The sequence below is a fragment of the Bufo bufo genome, chromosome 6 (genome assembly GCF_905171765.1).
Source record: "Bufo bufo chromosome 6, aBufBuf1.1, whole genome shotgun sequence".
NCBI classification, from domain to species: domain Eukaryota; kingdom Metazoa; phylum Chordata; class Amphibia; order Anura; family Bufonidae; genus Bufo; species Bufo bufo.
This window is the reverse complement of record NC_053394.1, coordinates 52,185,661-52,203,623: the sequence shown is the minus strand read 5'-3', so window position 1 is coordinate 52,203,623 and position 17,963 is coordinate 52,185,661. Positions and strand designations below refer to the sequence as shown.

The 17,963-nt window shown below is 46.5% G+C and overlaps 2 protein-coding genes across 5 annotated transcripts in view; one reads left to right on the top strand and one right to left on the bottom strand.

Annotated features, from left to right (window-relative positions):
* Positions 1-48: 48 nt before the first annotated feature.
* IKZF5 (IKAROS family zinc finger 5) lies at positions 49-11,311 on the bottom strand. 4 transcript variants are annotated; one of them, XM_040437057.1, is made up of 4 exons: positions 11,173-11,311; positions 6,514-6,695; positions 3,143-3,382; positions 49-1,735 (listed from the first exon to the last, which is right to left on the bottom strand). In XM_040437057.1, exons 2-4 carry the CDS (start codon positions 6,656-6,658, stop codon positions 789-791), a joined length of 1,332 nt encoding a protein of 443 aa, XP_040292991.1. In that variant the 5' UTR covers positions 6,659-6,695; positions 11,173-11,311; the 3' UTR covers positions 49-788. The 4 variants fall into 4 exon arrangements, with proteins under 4 accessions (XP_040292991.1, XP_040292994.1, XP_040292993.1 ...); XM_040437060.1 differs by having other exon boundaries at positions 3,143-3,325; XM_040437059.1 differs by having other exon boundaries at positions 6,526-6,695.
* Positions 11,312-11,556: 245 nt separating this feature from the next.
* The window catches only part of ACADSB (acyl-CoA dehydrogenase short/branched chain), a 36,937-nt gene continuing 30,530 nt past the window's right edge, over positions 11,557-17,963 (top strand). Inside the window, exons 1-2 of the mRNA XM_040435272.1 lie at positions 11,557-11,654; positions 13,993-14,155. Of these exons, the coding sequence (XP_040291206.1) occupies positions 11,625-11,654; positions 13,993-14,155 (193 nt within the window). The 5' untranslated portion in view covers positions 11,557-11,624. The remainder of the gene's footprint in view (positions 11,655-13,992; positions 14,156-17,963) is intronic.

Sequence of the window (17,963 nt, the reverse complement as noted above, 5' to 3'; positions counted from 1 at the left end):
ATTCTCACTGAAGAAATGAAGGGGATGGGGGACACCGGGGAGGTGGGCAGACAACACACATTTATTATACAGCGTGGTTTACAAAGAAGTTTGACTCTTTGGAGCAACACTGAACACACGGTGAATAGATCTGTACAAACATATTTAACGACCAGTGATAAGTTATTTCATTTAAAAAAAATATATAAAAAAAAAATGTTTTCCAATTGGAAACCATTCTAATTACTCTTAAAATGACTTCATTCAAGCCCATCACACGCAGGGCGAAAGGCCGCAAGAAAGTAAAATCCCGACGATGGACAATAAAAGTACTGACTGGGTTTACAACACTTACAGAGATGCCAACAGTCTTCACCTTGTAGAAGTATGATCACTGTGAGGTTCTCCCAACGAAAACTGGTTATATTCTGATGACCCCCCCCCCCCCCCCTCTCGTACTGTCCATGGGGGAGGGGGCAAGATGAGAACAACAGACTACTGGGCAGACAACTAAACGTTAGGTGCCTAATCCAGTATCATAAACATCACATATCTATAGGCATCTGTCCTTGAAGTGATGCCCAAAACTTCCTGTCCGCTCTACCTGGTTTGGTTCCCTCAATGCCGTCAAGACGGCCATCTTGCGATATATATATATTTTTTTCATTCCGAGTCAGACCATGGGACCAAATGAGACATATATATTTTATACTTGCATCCTATACCCATTCCTCAAATGACAGGCACTCTATAAGACAGACTGTCTCCTGAGGAGCAGAGTGACATACAAAGATAAAGGCTACTAGAAGTCAGTGTTGGCTATGTTGACCTCGAGCAAAGTGGCAAGCAAAGTCGTACTTGTTTTTGCATTTGCAACCACAGATGTTGCATTGGAAAGGGTTTTCGAATCCGTGGCATCCCATGTGGATTGTGTAGAGTATGTTGTCTGCAAAGTACATGTCACAGTGTTGGCAGTGGTGCAGAAGCTGAGGGTCCTGGACTGGCAGAGCAGGGGCTGGTGTGCTAGGTTGGCTGTTGCTAATGCTGGGGGTGCTGGTCCGGCCACTACGCTCGCTGCTGGGGCCGGCCATGGGGCTACAGTTCCGATGATTGTGTGTCGGACGTACATCGGGGCTGGCCGGGGAGGAGCTCTGAGGAACGCTGGTGGAGACAGCCGAGACGCAGGGTGGCGCTGGAGGCTGCTGGATCATGAACGGTTTCTCGTCAGGACAAGGTCCTGTGTCTGGTGAAGCAGGGTTCTGAGTATCTGGTGGAAGGCTGGAAAGCTGTCCTGCCAAGGTAGATAGCTGGTTTAGGGGGTTGTCCACCATGAGCTCTTGTGGATCTCTAGACAGTCCTCCGGATCCATGTGTAACCTTGGCAAGATTCTCATAGGCCTCGCTCTGGATACTGGGGATCTCATGAGAGAAGTCAGTCAGGTAGTCTGGCTTGTGCACCACCATGGATGGTGGGCAGAGGTTAATAAGAGTTCGACGACTGTAGCCCAAGCTGCTGACTTTTTTCTGAAGCACACCCCACATTTTCTTGTTGCCGAGTGTGGGACGTGTGCCCTTAATGGGCAGCATCTTGTGCTTACGGCGGCGGTGATGGGACAGGTTACTACGGTCACTGCAGCGGAAGGAACATAGCTCACACTTGTAAGGCTTCTCTCCTGTGTGAGAGCGCATGTGAGCCTCCAGGTGGCGCTCATAGGCTGATGCAAAAGGACATAGGTGACAGCGGTGCGGTTTCTCACCTGTGGGGGGGGGGGGGGGGGGGGGAAGAGAAGGAAAGGAAATTAGACACAAAATTATGCAGTTGCCTTTTTTTTTTTTCCTTGAATGACAAACATGTCCATAAAAAGGAACTCTCGGGAAAGAAAAAAAAAAGTGGCTGCGCTCTGGCTATTGATGGAGACTGCAGATAGGACTGTAATCAGATCTTAGGGGGTCCATCTCTCCCATAATCAATTGTTTGAATCGGCTGCTGCAATCAGGAATAGGCCTCATGAAAACTTTTATTCAACTTTAAAAAAATAAAAAGTCCCTAAATATAATTTTTTTTTTTTTACTTTTTCCTAAAATAAATTTCCACCTAAAGCTCTGATTTCATCCGCGCTTTAAATTCACTATTCTCACACATCGCTGACCTGTCAGCAGTGTACGGACTCTGCATTGTATCAGACGGAGTACGAGCAGGAGGCGGCTCCGCTCAGCTAATCCTGGCATAGCCCGTTGTTACAGGGCATCCATGTGGTACACCAGCATTTAGCCAAGCTCAGGGGGGGGGGGGGGCACAGGCAGCTATGTGTGCTCCTGCCCTACACCGTCCACTGCAGCCCCACTGATACAATGCAGAGTCCGTACACCGCTGACGAGTCGGCGATGTGCCAGGATAGTGAGTTTAAAGTGTGGTTGAAATCAGGACTTTAGGTGGAAATGTCTTTAGTAAAAAAGTCTAAATCAATGAATAAAGTATGTTAGAAAAGTTTATTTGTAGGGCATTTGGGACATAAAAAGTTGCATAAAAGTTTACATACTCTTTAAATGGGCGCAAAGCTGCAGTACCATTCACGGCCGCTATCCTGTGTTGTCCTGGAACGCAGCAGGCAGTTTTGGGTCTATTCACATGTCCGCATCCAAAATTTTGGAACTGGTGCGGACCCGTTCATTTCAATGGGGCCAGCACATGGAGCCTGTTCCGCGGCCCCACAAAAAAGATACAGCATGACAAGAATAGGCATTGCTATCACAGGGCCGGCCATGAGTGGTCCGCAAAATGTGAAACGCACATGTCCGTGTTTTGAGGATCTGCAATTTGCGGACGTGTGAATGGACCCTAAAACAGCTGATGGGCGAGGGTGTCGGGAGTCTGACCCCGACCGATGTGATCTTGATGAGCTGTCGTCTGGAGTCGTAAAGATGTGCTGCATTTATTAACCTCTCAACTACCAGACCTATTTTGAGCTTTAAAGCAGTTGTCTCAGCTCACATATTTGCACATCACTAGGATATGCCACCAATGTCAGGTGTGGGTCCCACCCCTATCTCTAGAACGGGGTCCCCAAAATGAATGAGAGCACACCGCACATAGTGTTAAGCCATTCAATGCGAGTCTATACAATAAGCACTCATGCCCCGCATGCGCACTGACCAGGTCCTACCTGTGTGTATGCGTATGTGTTCTATCAGACGAGCGGTGCCCTTGCTGGCATAGTTACAGTAGCGGCATTTTAGTTTCCCGTCGTATGTCCGCTCAAAGCCATCCACCAGCATCCCCGCGCCGTCATCCAGAGAGACCTCCACAGACGGGTGGTCCAGCCCATTCTGATCGCTGTCTGTCCCAGCTGCCGGTAGAGCAAGGCACGGAGAGTTAGCGGTGTACACATCGTGGTTTTGTGACCCTGATTCATAGAAAGTGAGTCAGCTGTCGTCATGGGGGAAAGGGTCAGCACACAGATACAGCATACAGAATGATGGATTATCGACACGTATAAACTCTCAATGAAAAGTTTCAAAGTTTTCTAAGAAAATTTGCATTTCAGTTCACCACATTTTCAATATCTCAGCTTACTCTTTATGAATGGAATCATGCATACTGCCAGGTGGGGTTGATCCTGCTGATTAAAAGGATACCTGTTTTGTTATCATTTGTGGCATTCCTGAGCGGAAAAAACATTTTATTCTTTATGCAAATTAGGGCTTCAGTGCACCAAGGGGCGTGGACAGCTGAGGTGCACTAAGAGTCTTGGCCCCACCCATTGGTGCGCTAAAGCCCTAATTTGCATAAAGATTACACTTTTTTTTTTTTTTTCCTTGGGAACCCCGCAAGTGATTTTTACAAAACAAGTATTATTTTAATCTGCAGGATCAACCCTACCAGAAATATGCCTGGTTTGATCCTGTTGACAGATGCTCTATCAATACAAATCTACACCAGGACCTGATAGTTTGCTACAGTGTATCAGCCTGAAGGCAGAAGATTGCCTAGACTGTATACAACCGGAGCAAACATTCAGCTCTGCCAAATATCCACTGCTTATGGTTTGTGGCCTATGAATGTAAACATATGCTGACAGCAAGCAGAGATCTTAACCCCTTCATGACATGACGTTTTTCCATTTTTGTTTTACTCCCTGCTTTTCATAGCCTAAGGCTACATGCACACGACCGTATGTGTTTGGTGGTCTGCAAATTGCGGATCCGCAAGAAAAAACGGATGACATCCATTTTTTTATTTTGTTTTTTTGCGGATCCATTGTAACAATCTCTAAAACGGACAAGAATAGGACATGTTCTATTATTTTATTTTTTTTGCGGGGGTACGGAATGGACCTTCTGATGCGGACAGCACACTGTGAAATGAATGGGTCCGCATTCTATCCGCAAAAAAAAACGGAACGGACACGGAAACAATCAACGTTCGTGTACATGTAGCCTAACTTTATTTTTCCGTTCACATAGACGTATGAGGACTTGTTTTTTTGCAGAACAAGTCGCCCTTACTAATGGCACAATTTAATATTGCATAGGAAGTAGTGGGAAGCTTGAGAGAAAAAATCCAAATGGGGTGAAATTGGAAACAAAATGCAATTCCACCACGGTTTTATGGGTTTCCTATGCAGTGAAACTGACCTGTTCCCTTCATTCTCTGGGTCAGTATGATTACAGCGATGCCACATTTATATAGTTTTAATACTGAATAAAAAATAAAATGGAAAAATGTTTTCTTTCCATTGCCATATTCTGACCCCCCCCCCCCATAACTTTTACAGTTATGTTTAATGAGCTCTGTGTAGGCTAATTTTTTTTGTAGGGTGACTTGTAGTTTTCAGTGATACCATTTTGGGGCGTCTAATCACTGCTTATTACATTTTTGGGGGCAGGTAAAGCAAAGAGAAAAAAAAAGGCAAATCTACCAATTTTTATTTTTGTTATGACCTTCACCGTACGGGATATACATTTTATATTTTAATAATATGGGCGTTTCGGGACACAGTGGTGCAAATGATCTTTTTATTCATTTTTTTTTAATTTTTTTTATCTAACAATCACATATCCCATAGACTACAATGAATTACCATTGCAGCCTATGGGACTTTTCCCTGGGAGAGCTGCACTTCCCCTGCTGAGATTGGGGAAGCCGTTCGTTTGCTGTGTTAGCCTCGGTTACTCTGAAGGATCTGAGGCTACCACAGCAACAGTTCCTATGGAGCCCTGATCTCAGTGCGGGAAAGTCATTCGGGCCCTGGAAGTGCAGCGCCCCTGAGGAAAAGCCTTTCACAATTGACAATGGCATCTGAGACGTTAAATGTCTGTGATCGCCATTATTGCCGATCACAGACATTAGACCAGGATGTCTGCTGTTTAAAGAGCACCTTTCACCTCTCCTGACATGTCTGTTTTAATAGCTTCATGCATTCCCCACGTACTAACAATTCTGGAGCATCTGCTCTTATGGCTCTATGTTGTGCCATTCCTTTATTACTTCTACTATAAGTTATGAATGAATTGCTAGCAGTCTGCAGTAAGGGTACAGAGGGGTGGTAACCAGTTGGGGGCGTGTACCTGCACAGACTCACTCTATCCAATCAGTGTCGTTTTCAGTCTGTGCAGGTACACCCCCCCAACTGGTTACCTCCCCTCTGTACCCTTACTGAAGGCTTATAGCAACTCATTCATAACTTCTAGCAGGAATAATAAAGGAATGGCACAACATAGAGCCATAAGAATAGATGCTCCAGAATGATTATCATATAAGGAATGCATGAAGCTACTAAAACAGACATGTCAGGAGCGGTGAATTGTCCTCTTTAAAACAGCAGAAACACTGTGGTTTTAAGGGGCGCCATCTTTACAGACCCAATATCCACCGTACATGTACCATCCTGTCTTTCTCGCTGGTGGGCACTGCCAACGAGTAAACTATTCCTGCACTTGCCATGTGCAGCCTTTTAGCTGATCCAAAGAAGGACCACAATTGGGTCTTGCTAGAAACTCTTACGACCCCTAGTAATATCTACACAATTCGCACACCCACAACGTAAAACATGGGGATAATTTTTCTTTAAAGGGGTTGGCCACCTTACATCTAATCCGTACAGGAGATAAAGGCATCTTCCAGATATATAGTCTTCAGAAGGTCAGTCCCGTTTTCTCCCATTCTGAAGCCACACTTTTTGCCATGGAAGACTTCTTCTTGGACAGCTCCGCCACTCCCGTCCTGCCGGTGGCTGCTGATACACCGGCTCGCGTCATGTGCCCCCCAGTGAGACGCATTGCACCAGTTTCCTTCCTGGATGACCAGGACACTGGCACAGTGCGTTTCAATGGGGCGCTGATGGACAGGGAGAAGACTTGGAAGGCAAGGGGATGTGGGAGAAAACATGGCCGAACTTCTGAAGGCTAAACCTTTGTAAGTTGTCTATATACCGCTTACCCGCCCTTCTTGCACTCAGTATCTAGAAGGCGCCCCCCCCCTTTAAGCACAGGAGTACATTTTATTTTTAAAAAAGTGTAATTCTGAAACACTTACAGTGGCACCTACCTCCTTGTAAAGTGTCGGCCTCTTTGTCTCCGCTCACAGAGCCAGAAATCATATTGACGTGGTGCGTTTGCTGAGTGAGGTATTCCTGGAAATCCTTGACAAAGTCCAGCGCCTCCGGTTTTTTCTCGCCCATATTCAGTTCTGGTGTGGTCCTGCCGCAGCCCCCGTGCCTGAAAGGAGAAGATAGTCACTGAATGTGTCTGGCGGGAAGCAGCGCTGTGCTCCATGCAATGTAGAAAAAGAATCCCATTGCTGCTGTTGACGGATCTGTTAGTTCTTGAGTGCAGCATGGTGTCCGGTCGGCATTGCCATTACAAACATGGCGGCACTTTAAGGCGTTACAACAGTTCTTCAGCAATTTCCGTTTAAATAAGACAATTGTGGCATATTCGATGCTGAGACCGCCACTTATTCGGGGAGTGGGACTTTCAGGGTTCCACCGTGTGCAGAAGAGGAAGGAGATAGTGGGGAGCACAGCAGTCCTTGCCATTAAAGGGCTTCTACCACCAGAAATACTGTTATGTAGATGACTGATATAGCGATGCGCCAATGTCAGCACTACATAACAGTATGTTTCTAACATTAGTCCCTGCAGCCGTTCTGATAAAATAAGCACTTTTATTATATGCTAATGAGCCTCTAGGTGCTATGTGGTCGTAAAATCAGCATCTAGAGGCTCAGTCCACTCACGCTTTATCCCGCCCAGGTCCCGAGTTCTGCCCGCCCCGCTCCTCTTGATTGATGTGACGATTCGCAGCATCCTTGATGAAATCCCGCGCCTGCGCCGTTCACTTCTGTACGCGGCGCAGGCGCAGTGACTGAAGGCCGCTCTCCTGATGCCGGCTTCCTCACTGTGACGTAGTCGGCGCAGGCGCAGTGAGGAATCCGGCACCAGGAGCGCATCATTCACTCACTGCGCTGAATACAGAAGTGAACGGCGCAGGCGCGGGATTTCATCAACGATGCGGTGGACCGTGGCATCAATCAAGAGGAGCGGGGCGGGCAGAACACTGGACCTGGGCGGGATAATGGGTGAGTGGACGGAGCCTCTAGGTGCTGATTTTACGCCCACATAGCACCTAGAGGCTCATTAGCATATAATAAAAGTGCTTATTTTACAAAAACGGCTGGAGGGAGAAATGTCAAAAACACACTGTTATGTAGTGCTGACATCAGCGCATCGCTATATCAGTCAGCTACATAACGGTATTTCTGGTGGTAGAAACCCTTTAAAGGGAACCTGTCCCTGACTCATCTCAGGTTAATTTGCATATGTATCAAATCGGTTTTTTTACACAATAAAAGCACACAGAGCTATGGGGACTGGGTATTGCGGATGTGCTAGCGGCCATCTAGCAGCCCATGTCCTCCGCTCTATACACAAAATCCCGGCGACAGGTTCCCTTTAATGACTATACTTTCTAAGCCAGTGTTACTTCATTAGGGGATCTGCCCCTGGTCTTGTGCGTCTTCTGAACGGGCTCATGCATACCACCGTATGTATTTTGCGGTCCACAAAAAATACGGTTGACTTCCGTGTGCATTCCAGATTTTGTGGAACGGAACAGCTGGCCCCTAAAAGAACAGTCCTATCCTTGTCCGTAATGCGGACAACATGACGCATTCTATTTTTTTGAGGAACGGACATGCAGAAACAGAATGCACACGGAGCAACTTCCGTTTTTGTTGCGAACCCATTGAAATGAATCGTTCCGCATACAGTCTGCAAAAAAACTTTAAAAAAAAAAAACTAACGGAACTAACACGGAAAGAAAATACGTTTGTGTGCATGAGCCCTAATACTGACAATGATTACAAGTTTTTGAGCCTGAAATGAGCGCAGAACGCCAGCATGGAGCCTCTCATCTGACAGCTGCTCTTTTCTAATCAGCAAGAGCAGTCGCCCACGGCTCCCGACTGGGTTGTCAGACATATGCTTCTTGCTTGTACTAGACAGTCCTTTACGGCATAACGGAGGCACAGGAGGTTGCCCGTGGTGGAAAAATACGCAGCAAAATAGTTTCCAATTTCTCTGCTAAATGGGCTAAATCTGTGGGGAAAATCGGAAGAAGTTGACACGCTGCAGTTTTTTAAAAATCCACAACGCACACCGCGTGGAAGAGATCTGTTAAAAATGGCATCCACTTTGCTGCTGCGGTATGTGTGCGCAAAAAAAAAAATCAGCAGCATTTCCAGTAGGTGTGAACGTACCCTCTGGCCTCATTCACAGGTATATGCACGGACAGCGCACGTCCCCACTGATTTCAATGTGTTTCTCACAGAGACTTGCATTATTTTGGTTTGTGATTTGGGGCAAACGCGCCTATGGAAGTCTATGGGTCGGCGGAAACCACTGACACAACACGGACGGCATCCCTATTATGTCACTGGTACGTGATGTTCTGGAAATGAATCTCCGCAGTGTCTGTGGAATATGGAGGGCAAAAAACGAACCCAAACTATCATGGAAATGTGAATGGGACCTTAGCGTAGGGAGGCACGACGGCACCGCTACATGTGACATCACACAACGTTCACCGCAGCATTGCTGAGGGAGATATTACTGGCGGGGGCAGGCAGGACACACAGCTCCTTTATGCCTCCTTCCACAAGCCAGGCAGTGTGCCTGCTGTATGCCCACCCACCGACACAGCAGCCCAGGGTCTGCACACATGTGGGTGGCCTTAGAACAGAGGCCATTATACAAAGTACTTCCCATCTCCCCCTAATACTAAACATAACAGCTAATGCCCGAGCAGTGACATGGATGGCGATACACTGTATTACACTCTAACAGTTTGTCTATTACGGGGGTCCTAGAGAATTTCTGTAGAAGAGTCAGAGTCCAGACCCATGGTGTGGGATAGAGAAGGCACCGCAATACTCTTGGCTTCCGCCATATAGCGCCAGTATGGCGCCAGCAGCCTGGTACAAGCCTTTGCTAAATGTATTTTTGCCACTGTGTGCCGCACGGCAGGTCATATCCAGATGTTACATGGAAGTGAATGGGATTTGAGGAACTCCCATTGACACCCTGTCTCTGAATAGCACACACAGATGGGAGCACTACAGGGCAGGGAAAGGCTGACGACCTTCGGGGCTCCTACATTCGGCCATTGCTGCTTTGCGGCCCGCAAAATACAGATACCAGCCGTTGGCGTGCCGCAAAAGGGACTAGAAGACGTGTCCTATAAGCAGGATGACATTTGTGTGCGGTCCACATTATTACAGCCCCACAATGCGTGCATTCCGCAAAAAAAGCAGATGGGACGCGGATCCAATATACCAGGGCTGGCCAACCTGCGGCACTCCAGCTGTTGTAAAACTACAATTCCCACCATGCCCTGCTGTAGGCTGTCTGGGCATGTTGGGAGTTGTAGTTTTGCAACAGCTGGAGAGCCTCAGGTTGGCCATTCCTGCAATATACAGTCGTGTGCAGGAGCCCTTTTAGCCTCTCAAACTGGATGTATCCGTTTTGTGATCCACAAAGTACAGAGACCGCACTTTCTGCAGCCGCCAAATGCCTATTTTTTCCGCAAAAAAGACAAGAATAGGGCAGATTTTATCATTTGCGGTACAGCCGTGTGCAGTCCCTTAGAAACGAATGAGTCCGCATGCAATCAGCAAGAAATTCTGAGGATCCTCTCTAAGGGTTCATGCACACGAGCATCTGTGTCCTGTGCTACGGACCACAATACATGGGCACCAGCCGCGTGAATCCCGTATCGCACCACAGACCCATTTACTTGAATAGGTCCGCAGTATACGGCAAAATATAGAACATGTAAGGGTTATCGTACATATCACAAGTATATGGAATATTATAGATACAGTGATGTCATCACACAAGTATATGGAATATTATAGATACAGTGATGTCATCACACAAGTATATGGAATATTATAGATACAGTGATGTCATCACACAAGTATATGGAATATTATAGATACAGTGATGTCATCACACAAGTATATGGAATATTATAGATACAGTGATGTCGTCACACAAGTATATGGAATATTATAGATACAGTGATGTCATCACACAAGTATATGGAATATTATAGATAGTGATGTCATCACACAAGTATATAGAATATTATAGATGCAGTAATGTCGTCACACAAGTATATGGAATATTATAGATGCAGTAATGTCGTCACACAAGTATATGGAATATTATAGATACAGTGATGTCGTCACACAAGTATATGGAATATTATATATAGTGATGTCATCACACAAGTATATGGAATATTATAGATAGTGATGTCATCATACAAGTATATGGAATATTATAGATGCAGTGATGTCATCACACATGTATATGGAATATTATAGATACAGTGATGTTATGATACAAGTATATGGAATATTATAGATACAGTGATGTCATCACACAAGTATATGGAATATTACACATAAAGTGATGTCATGACACACGTGATCAGACACCTATGTGGGATAGCATAGATATAGTGTAATCGTATACAGAGATGAAGATTACAGGTACTAGAAGTGGTCACACATACACACAATGATACATAGGGAGCAAAGACAGAACACTATATTATTGTTGTGGACTGTCTCTTCTGACGTCACGTAACAAGGCCCCGCCCCCTCTGGAGGTATCATACACCCTCTTACCGTTACCGGGAGCTCCTTACAACCGGGCACCGCATTCCGCCTCCACTGTAGAGTTGGATGCCGGGGAGGACCACTGCCCCTTCTCACCGTCCAATTCTGTTGTCCGGGCCCAGGCAGGACCAAACCACGCATGCGCACACCGGAGCCCACCTCCATGGTCACGCGTGTTGTCGTCATGACGCTGGCTGGCCGAGTTGCATGCTGGTAGTTGTAGTCTTTTGGTTTGCTCTTTTCATTTCAATTTCAACTGATAATGCAATATCTGTATCTAACTGGCCTCAGAAGGGTACGGAGATCACCAGAGACCTTATGCCTTATTACCATCTTAAAATGAGAGGGGAAGGAGTTGATAATTTCGAGAGAGGCTTGGAACGCACAACACTTCCGGGATGTCCTGTCCCCAGATATCAAGGGTTGACTAAACTCTCGCGATAGCTGATCTGTCCGGACAAATGGCTGGAGTGCTGTGTCGTAGTGTCCAGGTGAGAAGGACAAGGACTGTCAGGGTGGGAAGCCATTATTTACCCAATGGTTTCCTACAAATAACCTGTTTATTAATTTGGGGGTTGCACATCTGTCTAGTTGCACTGTTTCCCATAGACACCACCACTGAGGGAACAGGGTGCCAGCACCTTACCTGCTGCTAAAATAAAGAAGCTGGTGGCGTTCTTCTCCACCGCCATGACTTTTCTGATGTCTCCGTCTGTTGATGATGTCACCGCTGTCTTCTTCTGAAAAATAAGTGATAATTGTGGTGTGGAGGGGTCCGGTCCCTTTACTGGGGGAGATTTATCAAAACGGGTACAAAAAAGTGCAGCCGTTGCCCATAGCAACCAGTCTGGGTCTGAGAATCTGTTTTCTATGTGCAATTGCTCGTTTTCTCCTTTGCAGCATGTCTGGTAAATCTCCAGCAAACATCGCAGTCTCAGTGGCATCAAGAGGGTCGGCAACCTCCGGCACTCCAGCTGTTGTGAAACTACAACTCCCAGCATGCCTCATTAATTTGTACGGGAGTTCAGAGAACACTTGAGCAGGTGTTGAGCGCACTTGTGGCTTCAAGTTCGGCGTAAAAGGTTCGAGATATCTACGCATTCCGTTATGGATACCACTACCACAGACTATAAGTTAGGCTACTTTCACACTGGCGTTTTGGTTTCCGTTTGTAAGATCCGTTCAGGGCTCTCACACGCGGTCCAAAACGGATCAGTTTGCATTCTAATGCATTCTGAATGGAAAAAGGATCCGCTCAGAACGCATCAGTTTGCCTCCATTCTGCCTCCATTGCGCTCTTGAGGCGGACACCAAAACGCTGCTTGCAGCGGTTTGGTGTCCGCCTGACGATGCGGAGGCAAACGGATCCGTCCTGACACAGAATGTAAGTCAACGGGGACGGATCCGTTTTGACTGCCACAATGCAAAACGGATCCGCCCCACATTGACTTTCAATGGTGTTCAAGACGGATCCGTTTGGCCAATGTTGAAGATAATACAATCTGATCCGTTCTGAACGCATGCATGTGGTTGTATTATCGGTGCAGATACATGACGGATTCGCACCAAACGCGAGTGTGAAAGTAGCCTTACGGTCCGAGGTAGCAGAATCCGTAACGGAATTCTTAGAGAACCCGAACTTGAACCTTATACGCCAAACTTGAAACCACAAGTTCGCTCAACTCTACCTGATGGGAGTTGTAGTTATGGAATAGAAGGTGGCAAGCATCTGGGAAATGTTTCCCTTTATTCCCACGATCAGATCCCACAGGGGCAGTAAGTATAGAATGAGATTTTCGAAAAAACTCGTGCACACTCTGCAGAAACTTCCCGCCATGGATTCCTCTGATCTGCAGTGCGGATTTTATGCAAGTAGCATGTTACCATGTGCTGCGGACTTCCACCAATGATTTCACGTTTTGCAATGGATGGGGGTGAAATCTGCAGCAAAGATATCCCAAAAATACATCCCACATGGAAACGTTCCCAGTCCACCCCCATTGGAATCCGTGCCATAGTTCATATGATGTGGATTTCTTCATAGACTGTTATCAATATCCGCATCATGGGGGGGGGGCAATTGAGGTGCTGAAATTACAGCAGGTGGCCACTCGCAGATCAGCCCTATTGAATGGGTGCGGATCCACAGCCGGTAGAAGTGAGAATCTGTGGCAGAAATCCAAGGGTCAGCCTCGATTCTTCTGCCACAGATTTTTCGAACAAAGATCTAAGGGAATGTTCCGGTGGGACTGAGATTCTGTGGATTTTCTGCGGTAGGACTGCCGGCGGAATTTCTACAGCGTTTACCATGGGAGTGAAGTGAATGAGATTTTACAAATCCGTGGAAATGATCTACTGCCGAAAATTGACTTGGGTGGGTTTTAAAGCCGCTGCGGATTTCACCATTTGCAATGTGATGGTGAATTGTGGAAAATTCACAGCAAAATCTGTTGTTTGCAGATTTTGCCCCCGATTTTTTCACAGAATGTGGCAAAATCTGCAGCAGAAATTCATATGAAGAACATCTGCCCGGTGAGACCATACCCTGACCGTGCAAGTGACATGGTGTTTGGAGGAGGTGACGCCATCAGGCAACTTTGGCAAATACTTTGCTGCAGCATTTTATAGAAGTCGGAGAAAATCACTGCAATTCTAAATAAAAAAAATAAATGTTAATTATGCAGGGGGGGGGGGGGGTAGATTTGTACCTGATGAAGTAGGATCTGTGTGCAGTGTAAATAATATCGCCCACACTCTCTTTTATTAGAGGTGGTCCTCTTTTTGGTCAAATACATCACTTTATCGTCTTTTGTTTTTGTCCTATTCTAGGTACTGGGTAGAGGGTTGCGGCCCTGCCTGGTTACATCCCACAATCTCCATTGTCGTCTAAAATCTTCTAAAGCCGATGTGTTGGCTGCAGCGCCCAAGGAAGGAGCGATATATGCGCCCCTGGAGACGTTCACAGAAGAAGAGGGAATGCTGCGAGACATGGGTAAACCTAGAACAGATACCTCTCGCTGCTCCTCCAACTTCTCAGAGCTCCAAGACCGTGTCCATAAAACTGGATGAAAACGCAATTCAAAAGAGTGATCCCACATTAAGCCTATGTAGACTATTTCCAGTATATGCCACAAAAGCCAGGTCCCACCTCTGGGGCCGTTTAACCTCTTAGATGCTGCAGTCAGTAGTAGCTGCAGCACCTAAGGAGTTTGACGGGTTCCCTCTGTCACCCCCAATGGCACCTGTGCTACTCAGTGTAAAATGTGGCAATTATGTTCTGCCAAAATAGGCTGCATCCTTAAAGGGGTATTCTGACAGTACAGTGTTGATGACCTATGGAAAATCAATCATCTGCCACTTTGTTTCAGCAACTAGTGAAGGTCTCCACACCTGGACCATCACAACCTCTGACATGTCAAAAGGATTATACTTTAAAGGGGTTGTCCGAGTGTTTAATACTGTTGTCCTATCCTCAGTATCTGATTGCTGGGGGTCAGGCACCGATCAGCTGTTTGAAGAGACCACTGTGGTCTCCTCCCAGTATTTCAAGTACAGCGCAGCACATTGTAATGGGAGAGAGTTTTCATAACTCTGCCTGCTTTATCAGCTCGGATAAGTCTACTTTCACACTGGCATTTTGGCTTTCCGTTTGTGAGATCCATTCAGGGCTCTCACAAGCGGTCCAAAACGGATCAGTCTTTGCCCTAATGCATTCTGAATGGAAAAGGATCCGCTCAGAATGCATCAGTTCGCCTCCGTTCCGTCTCCATTCCACTCTGCAGCGTTTTTTGTGTCCGTCTGACGAAACTGAGCCAAACTGATCCGTCCTGGCACACAATGTAAGTCAATGGGGACGGATCTGTCTTCTCTGACACAATCTGGCACAATAGAAAACGGATCCGTCCTCCATTGACTTTCAATGCTGTTCAAGACGGATCCGTCCTGGCTATGTTAAAGATAGTACAAACAGATCCAGACTGTTGTATTATCTGAACGTCCATGACGGATCCACACCAAACGTGAGTGTAAAAGTAGCCTAAGACAGACAGAGAAATATGCCTTGTTGACCATAGTGACCAATCACAGTGCAGGTTTCATTTCTCCAAAACAGTTTATGAAATAAAAGCTGAGCACTGATTGGTTGCTGTGGGTAACGAGGCCTGTTTTTCTACTAGACCGTTTTGTTAAAGACCACATTAATCATTCCATTCACGCCCGATTTGGGAAAATGTCCCAGCTTAAGATGTTGCCCAGGATTTTCCTATTGATGGGCGATCAGTATCTGATCTGCAGGGGGCTAACACCTCTCAACCTCCGATCAGTTGTTCTGCAGGAGTTCAGGTGCTGGAACTACACGGCTCTGTCCATTGTGCAATGGTTGGAGTAGGTAACCAGATTCACATCATTGGGAGCAGCGCTGCAGTAACCAGCCCCATCCTCTCCGCAATGGACGGAGCTGTGTAGTTCTACTGCAGGACGTCTGATTGGGGGTGTCAGACGCTGTGTAGATTACCAAACGCGCTTCAAAACCGCACAGGTTTCTTCTTCAGTGGTTAATTTATATACCATTTCTATAACATTATACCTTTAACCACTGAAGAAGAAACCTGTGCGGTTTCGAAACGCGTTTGGTAATCTACACAGCAGCCTATATGGAGTGCGAACTTCTGTATCAAGAAAGGAATCTCGCAACCAAGGAGCAAAGTCAGCGCGGTAAAGTCAGCACTAGCGCATACACAAACGAGGTAATAAGCGCTCTGCAAGACGAGGGCGATTCAAGCAAAGCCACGTACGTATTAATCCGAGTACAGCGGTATGAGCGGTAAGCTGACATCACGATCGGTTTGAGCACAGCGCACATTATCAAATAGAGACTGCAAAACCACCTGACCGCTATCGTGTGCGTCATATGGGATTGTTTCAACAAGTGGTAACTGTAGGACTTTATTGCTAGCCCTATGGCAAAATAATTAGGAACATTACAGCGAGGACGTTCGTATCAACTAGTTACCTTACTAGCTTCTCCTAACCCTGCTGTGGGACATACTTAGGCCTCTTGCACACGACCGTATGGTTTTGCGGTCCATTTTAAACGGATCCGTTTTTTTGTTTAGTAGCGTTTTCCGCTTCCATTGCGTTTGGTTTCTGTTTGTGATCCGTTTTTTGTGGTTCGCAAACGGAAGCGTACAATGATGTTTAAACAGTAAGTACATAAAAAAAAAAATGGGCTGGGCATAAAATTTTCAATAGATGGTTCCGCAAAAACAGAATGGATACGGATGCATTCAGTTTTTTTGCGGAACCATTGACTTGAATGGAGCCACGGATCGTTATTTGCGGGCAATAATAGGACACGTTCTATCTTTCAGCGGAACAGAAATACGGAAACGGAATGCATACGGAGTACATCCCGTTTTTTTGCGGAACCATTGAAATGAATGCTTCCGCAAACGGAATCCGCAAAAAACGGAAAAAAAACGCTTGTGTGCAAGAGGCCTTATCCTGGAGTAGTGCATGAGCTCCGCACTACCTGCTCATAGGGGGACCGCGACTGTACACCATCTCACGTTTATATTTTTCATTTTGTATTGTGTTTTTATATAGATTATGATGCTGGATGTATATTCTATGTAATTTTAGTAGGTAACAATAAGGCCTCTTTCCCAACGGGCGTGTGCGGCCCGCAAAATGCGGGCCGCAATGCACGATCACAGTCCGTCAGGCAGCCGCATCGGATCGCGGACCCATTCACTTGAATGGGTCCGCTATTCGGCCGTTCCGCGAAAAGATAGGACATGTTCTATCTTTTTGCGTAACGGAAGTACGGGACGAAACCCCACAGAACGGCGCCCCTGTGTATTGCGGTCCGCAATACGGCAACGAGGAGCACACGCCCGTGGGAAAGAGGCCTAAATGTGGATGCTTGTTTGAGAAATAGCCGGCCATTTATTGCTAATTTTTGTTCATTAGGTGGCTTTTTTTTTGTCTTTCTGCTTTATGTTAAAAAAGCGGCCCGCTGGAGCTCTTGGCGTTTGGACATCTTCTCTAGAGGGGAAAATGCCATGAAGAAAATGCTAGTGGGAATTTCACTGTTTGGGCGTTTTTCAATGCGTTTTAACTGTGCTTTTTAATGTATGTTTTTGCAGTCCTATGTTACTTAGAGGAGCTGTCTCCTCTCCTGACACGTCTGCTTTAGTAACTACTTGCGTTCAGGGCCGGATTAACATAGGGGCTGATGGAGCTGCAGCTCCAGGCCCCTACCATAAAATAGGCCCATCCGCCAGCCAAAAGGCCGTCGGGAGCGGCCCGCGCTAAAAGTCCTCTGTTGTACACAGCGCAGCGACAATGCAGAGACGCTCACCTCACGCTGGCAGCAGGAGCCTGAGGGAGGGACTCGGGAGGAGCCTAATATGATCCTAGAGTGGAAGCTGCTTCTGCCAGCCCCTCCCCTCCCCGCCCACCAACCAATCAGAGCTGAGGCAAGGCAAGCACTAGCAGCTCTGAGCCGTCTGTACAGGGAGTTAGAATAGAAATGAATCGAATGAGTCTCAGGTTAAAAGAATCTAAAGATCCGACTCAGAGACTCATTCCATTCTTTGAGTTAAAAGAGCCGTGAGTCACTGGAACAGGTTACACTGAGGCTGTCAGAGTCTAGAACAGGTTACACTGAGGCTGTCAGAGTCTAGAACAGGTTACACTGAGGCTGTCAGAGTCTAGAACAGGTTACACTGAGGCTGTCAGAGTCTAGAACAGGTTACACTGAGGCTGTCAGAGTCTAGAACAGGTTACACTGAGGCTGT

Excerpts from the sequence above, each read along its gene's own strand:
- IKZF5 (XM_040437057.1), bottom strand. The coding sequence starts at position 6,658 with ATGGGCGAGAAAAAACCGGAGGCGCTGGACTTTGTCAAGGATTTCCAG. Across the intron at positions 3,383-6,513 it reads ACAAGGAGGTAGGTGCCACT|GGTCACAAAACCACGATGTG; the intron begins GTAAGTGTTTCA and ends TCTATGAATCAG. Across the intron at positions 1,736-3,142 it reads ACACATACGCATACACACAG|GTGAGAAACCGCACCGCTGT; the intron begins GTAGGACCTGGT and ends CCCCCCCCACAG.